Source organism: Rutilus rutilus (genome assembly GCF_951802725.1).
Source record: "Rutilus rutilus genome assembly, chromosome: 15".
Taxonomy (NCBI): Eukaryota; Metazoa; Chordata; class Actinopteri; order Cypriniformes; family Leuciscidae; genus Rutilus; species Rutilus rutilus.
The window spans coordinates 6,309,928-6,331,253 of NC_140220.1; the positions used below are offsets into that span (position 1 = coordinate 6,309,928).

At 38.8% G+C, this 21,326-nt stretch overlaps 1 protein-coding gene across 1 annotated transcript in view; it reads left to right on the forward strand.

Moving 5' to 3' along the window:
* The window catches only part of klhl29 (kelch like family member 29), a 270,850-nt gene that overhangs the window by 134,026 nt on the left and 115,498 nt on the right, over positions 1–21,326 (forward strand). The window contains exons 4-5 of the mRNA XM_084432701.1: positions 14,309–14,456; positions 18,921–19,445. Coding sequence (XP_084288827.1) covers positions 14,309–14,456; positions 18,921–19,445 — 673 coding nt within the window. The remainder of the gene's footprint in view (positions 1–14,308; positions 14,457–18,920; positions 19,446–21,326) is intronic.

Consider the following 21,326-nt stretch of genomic DNA (forward strand, 5'->3'; position numbering starts at 1 on the left):
GAGCAGTGATTAATAATAGCTAACCTTTTATTTCACCAGCCTCGGTTCTGCAATTTTTTCTATTAATTATCTCGCTTTTCTCTTGTTACAGATTTAAAACTTTAACATGAACTATGACGTGTTTGAAAGACACTTAACATCGTGTTTTATGCGATTGAATTTCAGTATGTTTATTGAGCAGCAAATCATCATATTAGAATGATTTCTGAAGGATCATGTGACACTGAAGACTGGAGTAATGATGCTGAAAATTCAGCTTTGATCACAGGAATAAATTACATTTTAAAATATATTCAAATAGAAAAGTTATTTTAATTTGTAATAATATTTCACAATATTACTGTATTTTTGATCAAATAAATGCAGTCTGTGTGAGTTAAAAAACATTAAATATCGTATAGACCCCAAACATGAATGATTGAGTATAAATATATACATAAAAATATCAAATAAAGGATGTATGTAGGGAAGCATACTCAATAGCAGTTCATTCTTAAAAGGTTTAGGGTTAAAATCAAATTCTGTATAAATGAATGTGATTTTTACCTCCAGAACCCAACTCTTCGATAAATGATAGCGAATACAGTGAAGCTAATGTGCTCTGTGTCTTGATACAGGAACATCTACAGTGACTTGATGATTTTTTTCCCCACAGCAGTAGTTCGTCAGTTCTCAAAGAATGCTGGGAATTCTTTTAAGCTGGATGATAAGTGAACCTTGGCAACCCACATTTTAGTGTAAAAACCATTCTTTCAGAGCACTTACATTTCACGCTTGATATCCGACATATGAAATGTATCGCAGCTCAGCTAAATATGTCAGAACAGTTCCGAGTCCGACAGATCTGAATTCGAATGTCAGACACATTTTCCACTTTTCCGTCCTCTTATGACCTGCCTAGATGTTTGCACTCTGCTCTACATTAATGGTCCTGGTTCAAGTGGTTCAGCACTTTAAAGGCTCTTGTCCAGAACAGATTGCATGCACATTTTGGCGTGCCCATTGTTTACTGGGCATGCAGTTGTGTGGGTTAAGGGAAGAGAAGAGAATGAAAAAGGGAATTGACTTTTTTTTTCCCTTTCTTTTAAGGCTCTTTGGGTCAAAGTGGTAGTTATGTATTTGTGAATCAGAGCAGGCAGTCTCGGGCCAAGTGAAAATAGCATGTCAAAGGAGATGATGTGACACCTGATGATGGATAGAGCTTTCTCTTTTTCTCTCTCTGCTTCCCCCCGACTGTGCCGCCATATTCTCGTTGGCTGCAACATGTTGGAAAAGGAAAAATGAAATAAAATCGAAAAACCCATTTCGCCTCTGGTTCGTGTTTGCCAGCAGCATTTTCCTAGTTTCTGCATGATCCCTGCAGTTTGGAATAAGTGGAGAATATTGTCTGTGCCAGGCAGAATCAGTGAACAGGTGGAGGTATTGAAATGTTTGATTCTGATTGAATTTGCATGTACACACTGATTTTCTCCGAAATGCTTCTTGCACTGAAATGGGACCACAGAGGTTATAATTCAGACGAGTCACATGAGCTGCAGGTTGTTTTGTTGTGACCGGTCTGGTTGTTTATAAATCACTATGGGCATAAGGGATGAATAGATCTGACATATGAGCTGATATGATATGATATGATTAAATGAATACTGGCATATATCAATTTTTTCACAATAGCTTAAATGCCATTTAAAATTGTAGATATAGAGCTTTTGAACTTACTATGTCACATAATAGATGGTCCAAACGGTGTGCGGCACTTATAGAGGCGGGTAGAGCTACGAGGTTTGACTGACGGTTAGAGGATCCAATGGATTTACGAGGTTTAGTCACCAGCTCTTTTTTATACTTTTCTTTAGTTAAAGTCGTTGATAATTGTAGTCAATAATTGTATCCCTTAAAACTCACCTTTGATCACCAAAATTACTTATTTAAAAGTTTTTTCCTGTGAATAAATAATTCTTCATGCCTTAAATTAGCTTGAATGTAACTCTACACCCTTGCTTCATTTAGTATGTGCGGAGCCATGAATATGCAGATTAGCCCCGCCTCCACTGGTTTAATTTAGCCAACTATGTTTGAACCAGAAACTGATTCAGAAGAAGAAGTGGAAGAGCAATTATAAAGGCTCGTCTACAAGTCGATGTATCAGAATGGGAATGTGTTTTATGTATCGCTTTCTACAACATTGGACACACAACGGAAATTAATATGATTAGCCTTTGGCTTGACTACGTTATTAAACAGCTAATAATGTGTTGCTTATGCTACACAAACCATATTCCCATTCGTCATCTCAGAGTCAGACAGCTGCCCTCTAAAAATCAGCATCCTTGTAAACGCTTTGAACATCTCAGAATGTCAGTGGAGAAAGGCATATAGTTCATCATAACATCGTAATATACATCACATGTACCCGATTTTTCATATCAACAGAAAAATATACCAGAATAACCTGACTTCTCTTTAAGACGTGTTTCACAGCATACTTAATAATATGCTAAACGCCTGCCCTGCACTTTAATAGGATTGGTTACAACTCATTTGTGACGTAGAGAACAGAGGTGGTTTCAGACCGCATTTTTGAGGCTGTCTTTGGTTCACTGCAGTTTTAAGGAGAAAATACTCAGCAATGGTGTTGTCAGTGGTATGAATGTGCACATGGTGAGTCTAAAAGCATATAAAAATATATAAAAAAAAACATTAAAAAACTTGAACTTTTCACCACAGGGGGGACTTTAAATATTTGCAAAACCCACAGAAAGACGTGAAGGTTGACCAATAGTAATGATTTACAAGGTTTCTGCATGACAGCGATGATATGAAACTAATTTGTGCTGTTTTTTTTATGGGCAAGTGTACTTGTGTTTTTCACCTAAACAATAAAAAGTAATATCCATGCTCTAGCAAACTCCCAGAAACCCTAGCATCATGCCGGTGAGTTTTGCACTGGCAAGCATCACTCTCATTTTCTTCAGAAAATGTACAATTCTAGTTGCATCTGTGTGTGGGAGTAAATATTGTCTTTCTTCTTATGTAATCTACTGAGTTAAGGTGCGGTCACATTTACCATTGCTCAGAGAAACTTTGTGGCTTAAATCCAGTCATGAAAATCCAATCAGGAATTTAGATCATGTTCAAATTTTTGAGGGGAATTTGCCATACTGACCAACAAAAAGCTGCTTGGTTTGAAATTGACTTTTGTGTGAGCAGTGCTTCATTCATCACTATCCTATTGACAATGGACAATAAACCTGTTTTTGCAAAAGGAATTTCAGCGATACTGACTGCAGGTGACTGCACTTTAAGGCTTGAGAATTGGGATTGGGCTCGTTTCACTTGGATCAGGAAGCAGCACTATAGCAACCACATAGCAGCTTGCTAAAAAGCACTCAAACATCTAAGCAACTTCATAGCAACACCCTAGCAACCATCAAGAACATCAGAGCAAACACATAGCGATGTGCTAGAAACCACTGAACCTCTTTATCAACTGCATAGCAACATCCCAGAAACCATCCAGAATATTGTAGAGACCAACTCATAGTAACGTGCTAGTAAACACTCAAACATCTAAGCAACCGTATTGCAACCTCTCAAAATACCCTAGCAATCATCCATAACATCATAGCGACCACATAGCAACATGCAAGAAACTACTTAAACTTATCATAGCAACCTCATAGCAACATGCGAGGAACCACTTAAACTCCTCATTATCTTCATCGCAATACCCTAGCAAACATCCATAACATCATAACGACCATATAGCATTGTGCTAGAAACCACACCAACACCTAAGTAACTTCATAGCAACCATCAAGAGCACCACAGCAACCACGTAGCGATGTGCTAGAAATCACTTAAACTCTTTATTAACTGCATAGCAACATCCCAGCAACCATCCATAACATCATAGCGACCACATAACAACATGTAATAAACCATTTAAAATCATCATCAACTGCATAGCAACACCCTAGTAACCATCCATAACATCACAGCGACCATATAGCAACATGCGAGAAACCACTTAAGCTCCTCATCAACTTCATAGCAACCACCTTAGCATCCATAATATCATAGCGACCACATAGCCTAACCCTACCCATAACCTATCCCTGAAATAAGAGGGAAATGATAGGTGAATAACACTGTTATAGAAGCACCTAACCCTGGTTGTAAGCCTAAACTAGACGTAAACTGTAAACCTATCCCCTCAAATCTGATTGGTTGATTACAATGTTGTTCTAGGATGGTGTCAAAGACAAAAATGTTGATCCAGGAACATGTTGCACTTGGTGGAATCAGGTTCTGCCAAACACCTTAGCAACTCCACAGAAACAACCAAGAACACCCTAGCAACCATTTAGCAAGCATCCGCATAGCAACACCTTGGTAACCACACAGAATACATCCAAGCATTGTGGTAGCGAGTTTGCGCACTCACATTTTTACAGTAAATGAATTAAATCTTTATTTTTTATCTTTTACATTTTGTAAATATGCAGGAAGGCTTTTGTGTTTTGCGTCTGATGGGAGCAGATGCAGTAGTTCTGGTTAATGGAGTGTAGAGCAGCTTTTTAATGTCTCAATGTCAACTTCCTTATACTGGTAAGCACGAGAGTGATTAACATTTTATTACTGCCCTGTTGCTGACCCGGCACCCTCTTTCTGTCTAAATCGCACTTTAATTCACTCAAGTCTTTTTTCTCTTCGTCTCTCTCTCTCGCTCTCTTCTAGGCTCTGGTACACACACACACACACACACACACACACACACACACACACGCTGGTTTCCAAGTTTTATAGGGACATTCCATAGGCGTAATAGTTTTTATACTGTTTGACTGGATATTCGACCCCCCCTACACTAACCCTGTCTCTAAACCTTCCCATCACAGAAAACTTTCTGCATTTTTACATTTTCAAAAGTCTTCATTTAGTATGATTTATATGCTGTTTTCCTCATGGGGACCAAAAATGTCCCCATAAGGTCAACATTTACTGGTATTATTATCCTTGTTGCGTGGAGTGGTGTTCTAAAATTAGGTGGCAAAGTCCTCTCACTTTTTAGTAAATCAAATGTAAATTCATATCCCAGTTAGCCTACACTTTATGTTGTCACATTTTCCTGGTTAAATAAACATTGCATCAAAAAAAGGAGAAACCTACACTTCTATTTCGTATTCATGAACTATACTATGTAATTATTGTTCTTTTTATTAAAATCAAGTATAAATCTCATCATGTTAGTGTTTTTACATTTATTCCTAAATAATAACTAACTGCAGTAACAATTTAAATAATATGTTTTTTTTGTTTTTTTTTTGTGAGCTGATGTTCAGCTTATTTTTAATAATCAACCTATTTCATCAAGCTCGGTAAACACTGTCAAAGAAACGATAAGTTGATTGCTCACAAAAAGAAAACACCATCATTTTGTTCATTCAGACCAATTTGTGAACGCGCCCCAAAACAAGAGGCAGGATTTATCACACGAACCAATCATATCCAACCATAACCGACCAGATGTAGTCATAGCGCGATGGAGGCATTGCCTCCTCTCATGTGACTTCCCCAATTCATTCTCAATTAGCCCCCACTTTAGACGCGGCATCCCGCTGTAACTTTACCTGCTGGTGTCGCTGTTGAACAGTGTTACTTTATATAAACAAGTGATTTATATTTTGTCACAATTTGTAATATTTGAATCGTTCTATTTTTGTAATGCGTTTTTTTTCTCATCCAATTTTTTGAGGAGGCACTGCCTCCCTTGCCACACAAACACACATACTCACACTCTCTCTCTCTCTCTCTCTCAACGGCTTCTGCCTCGTTCTTGCAGCAACATGTCAGTCAGATAACGTGTTCTTGAACAGCACGTTTAACCCAGCAGGAGCAGATGTCTGCTGTATGCCCTATCCTGCCGGTCCCGACTGAGTCACTCGCCCACCTCCCTCCAGCTCTCTCTGTTTCCCAAGAATAATCACTCTTTTCATGATCCACTGTGAATGAAGAGTCTTAGGAAGGTGAGAGACAGATTAGAGAAATAAACAGGAGGAGATCAACATATATATTAGCACGCTGTATGCATAAGGCTGTTCTAGTCAAGGAGTTGTAATATACCTGGGAAGAGTGATCCGTTAGCATTCCCATTCATCTGGATGGCAGATACCCGGCAGCCCTAAGAAGTACATGATCTGGATGCTGCCAGCTTTGCTTGAACCCGTAAAATGCCATGTGACTGATCTCTCTATATTAGAGCTGCTCATGATATAACAGCGAGTCTATTTCATACTGTCGGCACTGTTATGAGATTGCCATCTTGCGCCATCTTACGCTGATTTGCCCTGTTTAGTAAATCTGGCCCTATATATGAAAAAATTGCACTGTGGTTGGTCGCATTATATGAAGTTCTGACTGTTTGGGCTCTATTTTAATCATCTAAGCGCATGGTTCAAAGCGCAAGTTCACTTAGGCTGTGTCCGAATCCACTTTTGCTAGTTTAACGACGGGAAAATGGTCGGCGCACCCGGTGCATGGTCTAAAAGGGTTGTCCCTATTCTCTTAATGAGTAATGGGTGTGTTTTGGGCGTAACGTGCAATAAACCAACCAGAGTCTCATCTCCCATAAATGCCAGTTGCGCTTGCGCTATGGCGGATTCGCTATTTACATGGCGGAATTTGCAAGCGGAATAACTGAATGCTTCTGAATGCGAGCAGACCATCTACGGGACAAAGTGTACGCACGTTGTGGACCCGCCTATAGGCGCACATTACTAACGCGCTCTTCTAATAACAAAAACAATATTGGGCCATTGACTTTAGATCAGGTTTCAGTTGGTCAGTGGCGCAGTCTATTTCAGTTGGCTCAAAATATTAACACGCCAATATTTAAGCAACGTGGCGCAGGATGTGAAAATGATAACTGCGTCGGGCTGAAACTAGCAAAACACACTTGAATCGCGCCGGGTGTATGATAGGGCCCTATAAGTGGTCGATTCTTGGTGAGAATAAGGTTGTAAAGTGAATGTCACTGCTGATAAATGTCTGGCTTTGGTAGACTAGTGGAAATCCTAAGGTTTGTGTTTAATGCTCCACAGGTCATTGTGTGCACAGCCCTTTAAAGCTCTCCTAGCCAGAGAAACAAACTGAATTGGTTCTTCAAGTGCTCGACATTGCTATTCATCTTGGCTTTCGTTTGATCAAGAGTCCTTAGGTTACCCGGGGCAGTAGAACAATAGTGGCGTAAAGAAGCCCTCGATGCCCCCGCTGGACAGAGAGCCATTGTCTGCCGTTCTTTGGAGCGTCGGACAGGATGGTGGAGTGGCAGGAGATCTATTGGCGCTGGATCTTCACGGCCCCTCTCGCCTCCGGTCCCCTCTGTTTGTTTGAGAAAAGAGCCTGTGTTCGCCACACTCAACGGCCGTATTCTTCATGTCGGCTGGCATGCGTGGAGAGCCTCGCTGTAACATGAGAGCTTTGCAGGACGTGCAAAACCAGGGGGGTTGTGAAGAGGGTCTTGAATCACATTCATTATTCCTTCAAACACAGATAGAAGCTCTTTGTCATGATGTGGAAACATGATCGGATTGCAATGGCGAATTTTGCCAATTATGCTGTAAACCACACCAGTGCATTGTTGTTGTTAGCTTTGCCAGTATTTTTTGGTTTTGTTTAGCAGATGTCGGTCACTTTGTGCTGTGAATGTGTCTGTGTTTGAGCTAAGCGTACAGTATGTCGAGGCATTGCAGGATGGAACGGGATTACTGAATGCATGCTAGCCTGCTATAAAGAGAGGTAGTTTAGAGCCGTGCCGTTCGGGAAGCGGGTAACCATGGTGATATTTACTTCAGCTCCATGCTTGGCTGCGGCGCGCTCAGATAAGGTCCTTTTGGAATCGTTTCTGACCAATCTGGCTCCTGCCAGAGCAAGACACGTCCCCCGAACCTCATTTGTGTACCTGTACGGGAAAATCATAGTGATTAAATTTTTCAAATGGCCGAGGAGTGATTGACCCGTCATAAGTGCCATGCAGTCGGGCTACCTACTCATGCAATAAAAATGACATTTAAGAGATTGCATTGTAGAAGTTGAAGTTGAAGTCTTTATAATGTGCGGCAGTGAATACATTTAATGGAGGAAACTCTTGAGTGATGCGACACCATTAGCCTGATGAGAAATGATTTGTGCAGAGTTCGTTTTCATCTGAGAGCATCTTTGCTAGCATGTCACTTCATTAAGAATGAATTGACCCTTCGGAAAACTCCGCCCCCTTGGTTTCTGTTGCCAATTCAGACAAGCTTTATATAAATTCCCATAGGAATGAATTGGTAATTTATAAATATAAATATGTATTTCACCTGTAATGAATTCAACATTACACATTACACATTTTTTATCTTTTTTATTGATTTTACAAAGAAAAACATAAAGATAAATGGGAGTAGAGATAAAAAAAAAGAAAAAAGATTGCTATGTCCTGACTGTAAGGTACCTCTTATAAGGTTTTACAGCTGTTTTTTATTTTTTATTTTAATTATTTTATTTAGGAAATTATTCATAGGTTGGCTGAAACAAATTGTGACAAAGCAAAGCTCTTTTATCTTCCGTTTTTCTTTAAATTAAGCAGTAATGTGATTAAACCAGCAGAGACTAGAATCATAGAGTCACAGAAAAGAGAAAAGCATAATTTAAAAGTAACTGCAAATGATAACATTACTGTAATATTTCTACAACACATCAAGAGCATAAGCACATTTATTTATATAGGTTAAAAATTAAGGAATAACCTGTTAATATATTGTTTTGATTTTAAAAAGACAAACATCAATATAAATGGGATTTTGAAAGAAACATTGCTATGTCCTGACTGTAAGATACCCCTTATCAGAGTTTTTAAATTAGGGTCTGTATTTATAAATGTATTCATACATACATAAAAACTGTATTTATGTGTAATATCTGGGTATTCTGATCCTCTATTGGTTGTCAGTGAATAACATGGGTTTTGCACTGATATAGCATGAATAGAACTGTTTTGTGAGTTCGGTCCTCATTGTTTGTCTGGCGTTATATGCATGTTGAGTGCTTACTGTGTCCTTCAGTCCCCATGGAGTAGAAAAGACAATCTTCCCTGTAACTAGATTCTTGCAACAGAAAAATCCCAGGCCGCCGCTGACTACAAACGTTAAACTTCTTTGTGCTGAAGAGCATGAGTGCATTTATTTATTTATTCATTTATTTTTGGCTGCTTGGTTTTGCACAGGACACACACGCACACACACTATCCCAGGCTGTTTTCTGTTGAGTCAGGGAAGCCATCTGCCACACAGCGATAATGGCCCGCCAGGGACGCGGGGCCTGGTATAACCAGAGATGAATTAAAACGCTGAGAAGAGAATAGAGAATGCTCGGCTACGCTCAAGTCCTACCACGTTTTACAGTGTCTGTCATCTCCCACCCCCACTGATGTCAGCAGATGCCCGTATAAAGTCTGAAATGTGCATTTTATGCGTTGCTCACTGGACTGCGGGAAAATTTGATATGCAATATTGTGTTTTGATACAATCGTGCCTCTAAAAATCCCAGCCGGAGAGGAAGATTTAACATTTCGTGACAGCTGGCCGTAGGAAATGCATAGGATTATTACGGAAGAAAATACCACGTCATAAATGATGCATTTTTACGAGGATTAGAAAACACTCGGGAGATGAAAAAGGCAAAAAATGGAAAAAGACGAGAGGCGGGAAAGAATTATTAGGCTTTATATGTGTCCACCAGCGTGTTGTAACTATTGGTCAACATAAGACATAAATCGATCCTGAGTCTGGACCCATAAAGACATGCAAGACAATAACTGCATTGTTTAGTCTCAGGCCTTTTATATCTTCCATTTTCCTTCTTTTTTTTTTATATCTTCCTTTATTTTCTAGTTTGTCAGGTTTCTAGTTTTGTGAACTAGGACAAAGTTGAGATAGGTGGGTCACAACAGTCTGGAGGGACAGAGAATCTAATAGGTTCTTTTTTATTTTCCTGAATCTCTCCATTGGGATTTTTTGCAGAGTTTTGGAGGAAAGTAGACTTTGTTTGTGTTATTGCTTACATCTTTACAAGCTGACAACACTAATTAGGTTCAGATTTGTAAGTTAAGGATGTAGCTTTGCCATATCATGCTTTCAGGATGAGAAGAAATTAACTTTGGCACTATATGCCTTTTTGCGTGTGCTCAACAACTTACAGACTCTTTATTTCATTTTATTATTTAATTAAAAAAGAACATAGTAACTAATTACATTTTTTTATTATTATTTTATTTTATTAACTTCAGCAGTGCAAACTGGTAAATTAGGTGCTGTATTTAGTTAGTTAGTTAGTTAGTTAGTAATTAACTGTTATATTTTCTCTCACAACTAGGGCTGGGTATCGATTCAGATGTTACAAATCGATTCGATTTTGATTCTCGATTCGATTTCGATTCTCGATTCGATTTTTCGATTTCGATTCTAAATTAGATTTCGATTCGACTCAATGAATATTTAATACAAATCCTATATTTATAAAAAAAAAGAAAAAAAAAAGAAAAGTGAACATAAGTTTTCAAGTGTTTAATTAATAAAAAGAAATTAAGAGCCACAAACCTGTATATTAAACTCTTTTTATTTTAGGTACACTTGGGTACATTAAAACAGAACCCAACTCTAGTCTACAGTATATTTCAAATGCATAAAATGAATAGACAGGATTTTGATGCAAGATGAAAAATTGATGCTGAAAATTGGACAAGTCAGAACAGTCGCATGTCTTGATCAAACAGGTTAACAATCCACACATAAACCCATATAAAAACATTGCATATCATTTGTATCTGTGCCCTTCCTGTCTAACAGCTAGGCCATATACAGAAATTGAATAAAGTTATCAAACAGTCTGTGCTGCATTAATTATAAATTATATATAGACTAATCAAAGTTACAAAAGTTCTTTAGTCAAGAGCAGTGAGTGTTTTTCTCTGTTCCTTTTGTTCTTTGATTAACGACAGATATAATTAGTGGCTACTGTGTACTGTCCCTTTAAGACCAGCCGCTGCTGTCAGAGACGCAGATCTCACACGCGCCTCATTCTCTCACGAGTCACAACTCTTCACGTTCATCATAAGACTGCTCTTATGTTATGAAAATACTCGACAAAAAGACATTTTGGCATTATTGTGTGTGTTATAGTTCATTCAAGCGCGAAAGATAACTCTATTCTGGGCTGTCTTGTGCGCACGCACGATATCATCGCAAGTTTTTCTGTGTCACAGTCAGGACATTCACAGGCAGCGAGCTCTTTTTTGTCTTGTCGTGCATGAATGGTTTAAAAGCATTTGCATGTATAAGAGCGGGATCATGTAACAGCAAAGGATGACAAAAAATTAACAGATGCTGCATTGCGTTAAAAGCCCAAATTTGTTTATTTCATATAAAATTGCATCATTTTGCGTCATATAGCCTAATTGCGTATAGGCTTGACATCGCGATTGCGATATGATTAAACGTGCAGCACTAATTGAGGTAATTTTATGATTTAGATTAAATCTCACAGCATTAGCTATAAAATTGAGTTTGCAAGCCTATATGAACAGTGGAGGAACACTTGGGTAATAGATAAATAAAGATGGAAAAAAATCGATTCTTGGCGTTTGACAATCGATTTTGAATCGACCACATTTTGCTAAATTTGTGAAAATTATTGAAGGCTAATTGGTCGCATGACAACGGCCGTCTTTGAGCCTCTCTCACTGTACGACGTAGGACCAGCGTTTAGGTAGCCTGGAAATCCAGACCTAAATCTGAAAGATTAATGGTCTGGCGTCGACTGATGAAAATCGGCCAGCTCGAGGGGCGGCACCAAGCATGCATTTGAAAATCTCACTGCACGCACCTGGATAACACTACGACCAATCACAACAATAAACCCCATACCTTAGCTACCAGCGGAGCTAACTGGTAGATTTAACTCTTACCGTATCCGGTCGGCAAAACAGCAAAAACGTCCTTCGAGCACCGTCTTCTGTTCCTGTTTTAGATAAAAAGCCAAGTCTAAGTCGTTTATTGTAGCGGCTGTGTTCATCCATAGCCATCTTGCAATGTTTACTAATGACTTCGACGTCACAGCGCTGTCGTCATCTATTTAGCTCGCCTCTGGCCCGCCTATATCAGATAACCCGATGTGATTGGTGCGGCTCAGATCGAGGGGCATATTTAATGAGCATGTATTACTCGACACCAGAGTAACTCGCTGAGCAAATTCAACTTGTGCTCTCGCGAGAACTCTGGATTACCAGGGTAGCGTGTAGGAGCCACGACCACAGAAATCATCACTGGCCAAAATCATACTGTGTGTACCGTAAGACGAATGCACGCTTTCTCTCGGTTCACGGACAGAAAGCTTCAGCACTTACCGTCTGGAGGTCGGCCCTTTGCATCTGCACTCACCAGTCATGATGAGAAGTTTCGTTTGTTGATGATGTCAACGTGTAGTGTAACCCCACAACAAATTGGCTTTGGGCCGAGGTGACAGAGATGCATGATGGGTAAATTGATGAAGTAAAGCGCAGGTCAGGGAGGATAATGGAACAGAGGAGAACTCGCAGGCCAGAGCAGAGGGTTGATGACGAGGTCTTTTCCATTAACTCAGGGGTGCGGAGCAGGGTGAGGTTAACTCGTCTCTCTGGAAGCCTCCTCGTTCACTCGTTCCTCGTACTTCTGCCTGGATCACACCGCTGCCCCGTCACTCCGCCTGCCTGTTTGACACCGACTCTCAACTCAATAAAAGTTGAGCAAAGAAAAGCGAGTGAAGCAAAGTCTCCAAACTTCCTATGCTATTAATCTTACTTGGGTCTAAATGGCATTCTCTTTTTTTTCTTGTTTATGTTACCGGGGTTTTTTTGTTTGTTTTTTGAAACCTGCAAAAAATCCTCTTTCCACTCCTCCATACAATGTAATCAGCAATCGTTCAATCGTAGTTAGCTGCCACTTTCTATGAGCTCAATACATTTGGCTGCCTTAAATGCTTTTTATTGCAGTGCAATTTGTGCTTTTTCATTGTTCACTGTATATAATGTTTAATAAATTATTTACACTGTTTTCCAAGCATTAAAGGTGAAGATGCTTGGATAATTGTATGAGTGAGAGTGAGAGTGAGATATATATATATATATATATGAAGACTTCAGATGCAAAAGCCTCTAAGTGCCATCTGAAATTTCCTTCTAGAATGATACTTTTTATCAAGCTTGTATGTTTATGTTCACTTATTTCACTTTAATAGCAATGAAAATTACCTATTAATTGTCATTAAAGTGAAATTATTGAACTTAAATATACGAGCTTGATAAAAATGATCATTCTAGAAGAAAATTTCAGATAAATGAGGGGTTTAAACTGTATTCAGACCCAAATATTGTCAACGGTTGCAAAAAATAACAAGTCATACAGTATGAAATAAATGTAAAATAAAATGATTCGTAATATTTAATTAAACCTCCTGAGGTTGATCCAAATATAAAAACAGTCCTCGGATTACAGTGTTTGATAAAGCCATTTATTCTTTCTAATGTTTTTTTTTTTTTGGTTAAAATCTCATTTTATGGTACACTGTAAATGGAGGAATTTTAATGAAGGCATTTAGTAACTGTCTCCTCGACACTTCTAGTTTTCTTGTGCTAAATAATTAATTACCAATCCTAGTCTGACATGAGTACTTCTAAGAACTTGGGAAATACTGATTATAAGAGCCAGACTCACTCACAATGTGTAATTAGAGCCTCATAATTTCAGCCATGCAGAAAGCGCAGGGGGAAACGTGAAAACCAGACGCTACAGCGGTAACCTGACATAAACACACACAACTGTCATTTACATATTTTAATTACAGTTATTCAAATTTATATTAGGGTAGAATATTATTTCTTTTTCGTGAATAGAAGATAATCAGAATCTACAAATGGCGTAAAGTGAAATTTGACTCAACAAAATGAGTTCTATAGGGACCCACTTTTGAAGCTACAGTGATTGGCTCTGCAGGTTTATTATTATTATTTTTTATTTATGTTGTAATTTCTCTTTGTTTTGTTGTGTTGTTTAAGGTGGTTTCACACTGAAGAAATTTCTTTTCTTTTTTTTAATCACACGGTCCGTTCATTGTGTGCGCGCCAATGGAAAAGTACCACTAGACAACACAAAATGCTTTAGCATCATACTGTGTTGATAAAAGCTGTTTTGTGTCATGAAGTCTGATCTCCATCATATGTTTTCTCTCTTTGCAGGCGGCAGGTCTTTCTCCCGGTGAGACGCAGACTCCGAGTCTCTTGTTGGCTCCTGGAGTGAGATGGGGCCAGACCCCCATCAACCAGTCCACCCCGTGGGAAACCGACGAGCCCCCCACCAAGCAGCACAGAGACGGTGACACCACAGGTGTGTGTACCTCTGTGTTCTTCTGTTCCTACAGATGACAACAACACACAGGAAACAGTCTGTTTGCTTTGGATGAGTTGCTTGTGTTGTGGTGTTCTTCATTTGAAAGTCATTTAGGATAAAACTGCTGCTAAGTAAATCAATTAAAGTGTAAAAATTACTGTTTGTTTGCTTGTTTGAACAAAACAAACCAACCAAAAAAATGTTTTTTTTATTTTATCTTTTCCATGCTTAATTTAAAAAAAGATCAAATCTACACAGCCATGTGTGCATAGATATATATACTTGCATACATACAGTTTATATGGCTTTAAATACACACACACTACAGTTTAAAAGCTTGGGTCAGTATGATTTTTAGTCTCTTATGCTCACCAAGGCTGCATTTATTTGAACAAAAAATAAAGAAATAAATTGATAATATTGCGAAAAAGTACTAAAAACTTCTATTTGAATATATTTTAAAATGTCATTTATTTCTGTGACAGTACAGCTAAGATTTTAGCAGCCATTACTCATGTCTTCAGTGTTACTCGATCCAAATCATTATTATTATTATTATTTATATTTATCATAATTATTGTCAATGTTGAAAACAGTTTTTTGTGAAAACTGTACATTTTCAGGATTCTATATATAGAATATTCTATATTTATATTGTGTATTTTATACATTTACTTATGAACCAAAACGACTTACGAATTAGGTACATCACAATCATGTTTCTCTTTGTTAATTGCTTGTGGAAGAGGTGTGTCTTCAGATGGAATATTAACACAGCTGGAATGCGCTCTTGACCAATCAGCATCCAGAACGGCTCTCAGTTTCATCAAATTACCATATTGACGTTCACCTAGATATGAGGTGTTCAAATGAGCTCACATGGGCTCATGCGTCTTGAGATTCTTTATGCTGTAGCATGGGGAAATACTCAAGAGCGTCAAACACCGAAAATTGAGCCGATAATGAAGGGTCGACCAAAGTAATGCACATTACGCGGACATTTCTTCGCATCAAATCTGAATTAAGGTGGTAATAAAGACAGACTGTTGACCTGACTACCCTTTCCTGAGTGATTATACGTGGGAAATTGGACATCACTGTTGAGGAGGGCAGTTGTGTGTGATTTCTGAAACCCCCCGGGGCCTCCATAGGGCCCCCCCGCTGTGTCGTTTAAGTAGGAACCGAAGTCTCACAGAGGGAGGGATTGTTAGCATTGTGGTAAGCTCTACAGGGTCCCGCTTCCGGCACCTTCCCCGAAACACAAAGTGAGATGTCACTCAACTTCTTCCCATTCGACAGCGCTCGGTGTAATATGACATATCTGGAGCCGAGATCAGCGTCCCATTAGCTCAGAGACAAAAAAGCATCAGGAAATCTCGTAACGACTCTGCAGACATTCATTAATCGTGACGGTTAGCAGCGCACAGTGTGAGCAAGTCATTTCGAAAAAGAAAAAAAAAACTTTTCCCAAAAGTTTCACAAAGACTTGGCTTTTGCATGACGTCGATTTACGCTTTAATTTAAATCCATCAAAAGAGAACCTTGTAAGAATTAGTGGTTGATTTAACTTAGGAAAAAAAACGAGATCTAGACTCTTCTGCGAGGACAAAAGCACTCTTATGAAACAACTATTTTATCCACATGAACATTGTAATTATATGAGCAATCAACACTAGGATCCATACTGCTAATTTCATTAGCTTTTCAGCGCCGAAGCTAGGCCTATAATTGAGTTTCATTCTTATTTATTTATTTCTTTAATAATCTAATGATAGATTTTTCATCAAAAGACTTGATTGCAGTGCACAAATCTGCAGAAAATGCTTAAATGGTCTGTGAATTACTTTTTTGGTTAATAGCACTTTTGTGTCTAATAGACTAGGAAATATTGGACTTTCTTTTGTTAGCGTGTCCACGGTGGTTGAAATTGAGCGCAGCTATCCTTTAGTTTGTTCTGAATTATGCACGCACCTCATTTCAGGCTGCAGCGAATCTATTCCCGCTAGTATATTCCTGTCTCTTCAGACTATAGTGCGGTGAAGGCCAATGTCATGATTAATGTTTTTTAATCTTTTCCCCGCCTGGTGTATTTTGTGTTACGGACCATCATTGTCGAGGAGCTATTTTTGCAGCCGAGGAGGAAGTGCGCTGGTCCACAAAGAGCACATATTCATGAGATAAATCTGCCATGTTGCATTGTGAGTAAGCTGTCTGGTAAACAGTAGAAATATGGTTTCGATCCCGTGACCTCATGCTTAAAATACTCTTAGACTTAAAGGGGTAGTTCACCTAAAAATCGTTTACTCATCCGTTCCAAACACATTTGACTTTATTTCTTTGGTGGAATCCAGTTTTGTTTGGACCCCAATGTTCTTCAAAATATCTTCTGATTTGCACAAGAAAGTCATACTGTACGTGTTTGGAATGACTAGTGAGACAAGATTTTCATTTTTGCAAGAACTGTCCCTTTAAGACCAAGTTAAAGGCATAATTCACCCAATCATTATTACTCACCTTGTCGTTCCAAACCTATAAGACTTTCGTTCATCTTCGGAACGCAAATGAAGATATTTTTTATGAAATCTGAGAGTTTTCTGTCCCTCCATTGACAGCTACGCAACTACCACTTTGACGCTTCAAAAAGTCCATAAAGAGATCGTAAAACTAATCCATATTAGTTGAGTGTCTTAGTCTAAATTTTCTGAAGAGATTCGATCGCTTTATGTGATGAACAGATTTAATTTAGTCTTTTATTCTCATATTGGTGAACTATCCCTTTAATATGTGATGTATTACTCTGATATCCTTTTTCAGCATGAGATATGATTGGGATTATAATGAATCATATTATCTGTTATACACTGTAAAAAAAAATAATAATAATTGGAAGTATGTTTTACATACAAGACAGTCAGTCTTTCTACTCCAAAATTTCACATTTAATTCATACTTGCCGTTCAATTTGTAATTTATAGTTAAAATGATTAGCAATTTCTGAGTGAAAATAGTTTCTATGCCATATTTTTATTCAGTGTACTGAAAATAAACTTTCTATGTCATGAATGTCATAAAAATGGGTTAGGATGATTGGAGGTTTGGCAGGTTAGAAGAAGTGCTGGATCGTCAATAAAAGGGACAGTCAGCCATAAGTACAACACAACTTTTCATGATCTTTAAACAATTTTAAGTAAATTCACTGAAAAACATGAATGTCAGTTTTACTTTTTTTTTTTAAATGCACTCAGAAATTGATCAAATTCACAAAGAAATACAAAGAAACAACAAGTAACATTTTAATATTGAAGTAGAAAAATATTTCAGTGTACACCAATGTCAAACCCATGCAACTTCTAATCCAGTATTAGGACACTAATCCATTGATTTTAATGCGTCTGGTGCGGTAAAGGAAAAACACGAGGGTTTGTGAAAATTGTGTCTTTTGATACACTCACGTAAACATCCATCAACCAATGTGAAGCTCAGACAGGTCCAGGTTTTCAGAAATCCAATTCTCTGTATTCCCACTTGATTTTAGACTGACCCAGCTCTTCCCACTCTCTCAAAACAGATTTTACACCTTCCTTTAAATCAAACGCCCCATCAGAGGTTTCTCTAGTGTGTAAGCACCCTTGGGATCTGCTATCATAACTCTGTCTGTCTCTGAAATTATAGTGATAGTGTGGAGATGAATATAAACAGTAAGAGCAAGTAAGTTTTTGCTTCTTGCGTACACTCATCTGTCGTAACCTTGCTGCATTACTGCATTGATGAATGACTCTGATTTGACCCTCAAAAGATGAATAATGCATAAAGAAATAAATATTTCCCAGTGAAAGCCCCTTCACAGTGGAAAATGGAGTTGTTATGAGGAAATCCCACACCCAGAACCAAACACTAGTTCTGGTTTCACTGGAACATCTAGCAAAGCTGAATTTTCAGCATCATTACTCCAGTCTTCAGTGTCACGTGATCCTTCAGAAATCATTCTAATATGCTGATTTGTTGCTCAAGAAACATTTACTATTATTATCAATGATGAAAACAGTTTGGCCGCTTAATATTTTTGTGGACCATTCAATAGGACATGCAGGCTATTGAATAATGTAAACAACAGCCAAATATATCTCGCAATCCCTAGCCTCAACATTGAATATCACTTGAAAATTTGTCTCTTTACGGAGGTAATATGAAGAGCAATTCACATAGACGTTAAATTAATCTCCTCCAAATAGCATCCAAAAGTTCTGGTTTTTGGTTTCTGGTCACTTTCTTAAAATTAGCTATAGGATAGAAGCAGACATTCCCGATGCACAAAGATGACGGTTCATTTATCACCTTGTGATTCCATATAATAAATAAAAAATTTGTAGCATATGGTTTTCCACCAAATAAAGTGTGTGGCTGAATGTCAAATGGGATGTTGGCTGTCCTTGACTTGATTCTTCTGTTCTTGTTCTGCAGGGCCCCCATGGGTGCCTCCAGTGGTCTCGGTCAGTCAGGCCAGCATGATGGCTCATTCGTACGGGATGCCACAGCCGCCCGTCTACAGCCAAGGAGTGTCCGTCCAGTCTCCCATCATCGGCGTGACCCCATCCATCCAATCGCCCATCCCCCCACACCATCCGCTCATGACCGCACACTTCCAGCTTCCTCCCCTCTCTTCCCAACCGCCAGGCAGCCTGGTCCTCAACATACAGAACCAGTCGCCCTACGCCACCAGCCAACCGCCAATCACCCCGTCGCCCCTGACGACGGCCGGCCAGGTTGTCCACCCCGCCCCTCAGAGCGTGATGGGAAACGGTCACATGACGCACCCACTAATACAGCCTCCGACTTTGCCTTCCGCCGCATTGCCGCTAACGAACGGGCAAGCGACGACTCAGCCGACGCCGGCCTCTGTGAATCAAGAAAGTCAGAACGGGCTTCAGATGCTCCGTACAGTCGGAATGGGGAAGTACGAGTTCACGGACCCGAGTCATCCGAAAGGTAAGCGCTTCCCTTAGATTGTGCATTTGCAACTAATGAACGTGCCCGAGGATGTCTTGAAATATCTTTTCCAGGGAATTGCATTTGATATCGGCAAGGAAATTGACCACAAACATGTCAACGAGACCTTGTTAAAACCTCTTGAGTAACAGCCCACGGTATGAAAGCATCTCCAAGGTCGCGGATTCAGTCCTGAAACAACTGTCACATAATCAGGGCCTCTTCCTTGCAAACTTTTATGCCGGTTCCTAAGAGTCTCCTGCTGTGAATTCTTGACGGTTTTCAAGGCTGTAAATCGTTGTTTGTACAAGATAACCTTGGACGAGACTCTGTCAGTCCAGAAACAGATGTTGTGTATTCCCTGAGCAATTTTCACATTTAATGAAGCTTTTAATCTAGGTTTAGATTGGCTTTCGAAGCTCATTTGAATTTTTTTTATGAGCTCTATAAAATGAGTGCAATTTACTTTCCACATCGATGCAACTTGCAATTGTCTCTTAAGATGCAAAAGAGCCAATTACATTAGACTTTGCATGCATTTTTGAAATGTAACTGCTCAAAGAACAGTTAAAGCAGTGGCATTGAAGCAGGTTTAGCTCTCCTATCGTGAGAACTATAGCAGACTAATGTGCCATGTGAAACGCATCGCTTACATAATACTGCAATCCAGTTGCTTTATGTCTCTGTAAATTAAGTCTTGTTTGTATCAGTCTTAGCAAATGTTTTCCTTTTATATTTTTCCATGCTGAGAAAACAACAACAACTTAAACCAGTTTATACAATGGTCTGGTTGGTATAACATTGGCTGCAGAGTGTCCATTAAAAAGTGATAGAGGACACCTAGTAAAGGAGTTCTGGTGAAAATTAATGAATAAATGCGCTGGCTACATCAGCTGTGAGTAACCATAGCAACAGGCAAAGTATCCGTTTACAATTTATTGTATCAAAACAAACATCTAGTTAGCCATTATATACCTGTGTGTTTTAATTATAGGTTAAAAAAAACGAGTGTAACGCCCATGGCTAGACAAGCCTAACTTACATGAAAAAAAAATGCGTTAACTTTCTGGCTCGTAAGTTAGCTAAACTGAAGGGTTCTACGAGCTGAGCGGACTATAAATATCTCCGGTTGCTAAGTGTAACCAGGGAAACCAAGTTATTGTTTGTAAAAACTTTATATTTCGATTGTAAAACTAATTAAAATATAAACTAATGTTTTAAAAATGTGTTATTTGGCAAGTGACCATGGTATAAGCCGCTTAATGCCCTCCGCTGCGCGTCGGACGGTTCACGCCTCGCCGTCGTCCATTAATACCTGACAATGTACACCTCGTCGGGCATTAACCCTTACGTAACATGACTTGGTGGTCGAAGCTGGTTTGAGTTGTAAACAAGTTTGATGTCCAGCTTAGACCAGCAAGTCAGGTTTAAGCTATTTTTATCAGCAGGGTTTTCAGTGTACTCTACTGATGCAGTCATATATTGATATATTTGGTTGGAAGTTTTGCTTAATTGCATTACATTGATACTTTAGGTCCTTGTATGCATATTTTTTTTGTTTTTTTTCATATAATTTCCTATAGTTCAGTATATGAAGAAGTTGGTTATCTAATGTTTCTCCATGTGGTCAGAGACTAAAACTAAAGATTTATTTTCTCTCGCTCATTTGCTGCAGTTTCAATTGCGATCCAGTTGTTTTGTTATGAATTGCAATGGATTGAATAGTAACATACTGTACCGTTCAGTTTCGATAAATCCTGTTCACTTTCTTAATTAGCTAGAAACGTTCTGGTTCTCTTGACTTTGATGGTCAGCTGACGTTTCACCTCGTTGACCAAATTAGAACATCGGATGAGTTTAATTCTAAGATCTGGTTGACGG